The sequence below is a fragment of the Plectropomus leopardus genome, chromosome 6, assembly GCF_008729295.1.
Source record: "Plectropomus leopardus isolate mb chromosome 6, YSFRI_Pleo_2.0, whole genome shotgun sequence".
NCBI lineage: Eukaryota > Metazoa > Chordata > Actinopteri > Perciformes > Serranidae > Plectropomus > Plectropomus leopardus.
Window position 1 is genome coordinate 26,579,729 of NC_056468.1, and position 3,073 is coordinate 26,582,801.

At 45.1% G+C, this 3,073-nt stretch overlaps 1 protein-coding gene across 1 annotated transcript; it reads right to left on the reverse strand.

Annotated features, from left to right (window-relative positions):
* Positions 1-682: 682 nt before the first annotated feature.
* cldn5a (claudin 5a) lies at positions 683-2,366 on the reverse strand. The gene has a single exon (XM_042488430.1). It carries the CDS (start codon positions 2,148-2,150, stop codon positions 1,503-1,505), a length of 648 nt encoding a protein of 215 aa, XP_042344364.1. The 5' UTR covers positions 2,151-2,366; the 3' UTR covers positions 683-1,502.
* Positions 2,367-3,073: the final 707 nt, after the last annotated feature.

Here is a 3,073-nt window from a genome sequence, read left to right on the forward strand (position 1 = left end):
AAGCTTTTGTAATCCAGTCACAGTGTGAAATCAGAGTTACTCGTGGACTGAAATATCTTTTGTTTTTCTATTGTTGTCACACAACTTAAAGAGTCCTGTATATTTAATGCCTTTATTATAATATTGTAAATCATCCTCAGTGTGTCGATAAATGCGGTGTCCGTGACGCAGCTGTGGATAAACTAATTGCTTTAAAGTGATGATCTTTTGTGAGGAGCCCATCTATCTTAGCACCGCCCCTGTGGAGGGAGATGGCGTTGTGAGGATGGATGAATGCAGTGACTTGCGAGAAGACGATTCCAGCAACTTCACCATAGCTCTAATTTGGACGCCTTTCATTGACTGCGGACGAGAAGGGGGGGGGGGGGTCGGAAGGGGGGGGGGGGTGGTGGGGGCTGTGCAGTATTGTGAGCTGAACAGCAGAGCCCCACTCTAGCTGAATGGGCATTGTCATCTGGATTTCTATGGCTAACCAAAATACTTTCTCCCGCCGTGGGGGTTTATGGATTCACGGTGGGAACAGCATGCATTACGCACAGCCACGGAGAGCTCTGCACACCATCTCAACTTTGTTTTCTGTAAGAACACACTTAACTTAAGATTTCAGTCAATATATTCACTTTAATCTTAATAAAATGACACAATATTGCATCTTCATATACACGAATGATGAATCATTACATCAAAAAACAGAAAAAAAAAGTTTATTCCTAGGATGTTTGGAAAAGAGAAGACTTCCTGCAGTGATAATGATGAAAAACAAAAACAAAAAACGTTGCAGGTGTTCAGTGCAGTCGAATAACGGACTCTAACATTTCATGTCGTGACATACAGACCCCAGGCTCTCCGGGATCTACAGGTCCAAAATTAGACTTCAAAGTCGCCGCCACCAACTCATGAACAACACAAAAGCCTGTCCGAGATTTATTGGGGGCTTTACCATGTGTACACTTTTCTTCTCCTCGTTCTGTATTGGACATTGTTGGAGTCCTCAAACATGTCGGCGTAGCTCCACTAAAGGAAATGGGTCTTTGAATGTGTGGGAGTGCAATCATTCTCAGTTACTGTACAAGTTTGTGCTGATAGTGCACATCATGGCAAAACAACATCAGTGTATATATTCGATGGCGACAGTTCCTCTAGAAAAGAAAAAACTTTTCGGTTACAAACGGTAAACAATTCAAAATACTAATAATTTCAAAGACTTACAAAACCAGGTACCTAACAAAGATACTCCTTTTTGTCGTGAGCTACCTCTTGTGGTTGATAGTCTTTTTTTTAATCTCCTGTAGATAGATACAAAAAGGATGTAGAGGATGTGTGAATTTGTGGTCCGAGCATATTAAAGGGCCAGTGTAAAAACAGCACATGTGCTTCCATTGATTTTCAAAGTTCAGATTTAAAAAAAAAAAAAAAAAAACTGCAGGTGCAAAGATAACGTCCGTCAAAAAACAGTTTTTCAAAAGGTCACTTTTGCGCACCACCTGCTGTGAGCCGCACAGCTACACATAATTCCTCTTATCATAGTCCCCGTTCGGCGTGGCTCTCTTGGTCGGTGCGTATTTTACAGAGTATCCAGAGTTCCCGCTGGAGGGGCAGGAGCAGCACAGCAGCGCTCCTCCGATCAGCAGCAGCGCTGAGGCCGCCCAGCCGATGTAGAGCGCAGCGCCGATCTCCCTCTTCTTGGATGCGGGCACCTGAGGGTTGTAAAAGTCCGATATGATGTTGTTGGCCATCCAGCAGAGAGGCACCAGCACGAACAGACCGCTGATGATGTAGATGACCCCTCCGGCGTTCACCACCCGGGCTTTAACGTTCTCAGCGCGGATACAATTGGTGCACTGCGCCCCCGCGATCACAACCATGAGCCCCAGCACGCCCATCACTGAGGAGATGATGGTGAGCGCTCGAGCCGCCTGCAGGTCGTGGGTGAGGGCGAGGACGGAATCGTGCACCTTGCACTGCATCTGACCCGTGCTCTGCACCACACACGACATCCACAAGCCGTCCCAAATTGTCTGAGCCACCACGATGTTGGCTTCGATGAAAGCCGTCACCTTCCACATGGGCAGCCCGCAGGACACCATCACCAGGAGCGAGCCAATTACGCACAGCGATAGTCCCAGGATCTCCAGTCCGGCCGACACCATTTTTGCTTTTTACCTTCACTGAAGTCCGTCAGAAACTTTTCAAACTCTCTCCTAATTTCTCCTCTTTGGGAGCAAGGTGTAGTTATGCTCTTTATCTCTTCGTCTTCGCCTCGATGTGCAGGAGCGTCAATCGTTAGTTGCGCATCACTCACCACATTTACTGGGAGATGTAAGAGACAGCAGCTCTGGGTCTCTTTGTTAGTGAGGGGATGTGAAAACAACTGGAATCACAGTAGCACCGAACCACGAATATGTGCGGGGCGGGGGTGTCTAAACTCGAGAAGAAACTTTCCTCCAATCAGCTGTCGCCGCATCCTCGGGGGACCAATGAAAACGCGGGGAAGTTGTGAGGCTGAATAAAGCGGTCCAGAGCGCATTGTGCGTTTGAACAGTTATTTACAATGAATAGAGGGGGCAGCAGCGGGGGTGAGGGCGCACGGGAGGTGTTTTAAGGGTATGGAGCAGCTGAACTGCAGTGGTTGGGTGAATCATGGCACTTGTTATTGATTTTTCAGACATGGAGGATAATGCCACTTGTCTGGTTGTGGTCATGTCACGCTCATTGTGATGTGTGTGAGGCTTTTAATTTGTTGTCTCAAAATGCCTGAAAAGAAGAAAGAAAAGAAAATTGCAAACATTTAAATGCATTTGAAGTTTTACAACCCATATATAAAACCTCCTGTTCATCTGCCGTTCTGTTTCCTTTTTCCGTTTCTACAGAATCATGAAATATGTTTTAAGGCTCCCTTTAATTTGAGAAATTTACCATCATACTGTTCAGAAAAAAAACAACAACATTTAGATTAGGCTATCTACAATAATTATTCTCATTCTTGAAATCAGGGTGCTTCTGTTTTTAATTTTATAATTTTACTTATTAACAAATAATGATGACAATACTACTACTACTACTACTAATGATA

Excerpts from the sequence above, each read along its gene's own strand:
- cldn5a (XM_042488430.1), bottom strand. The coding sequence starts at position 2,150 with ATGGTGTCGGCCGGACTGGAGATCCTGGGACTATCGCTGTGCGTAATT.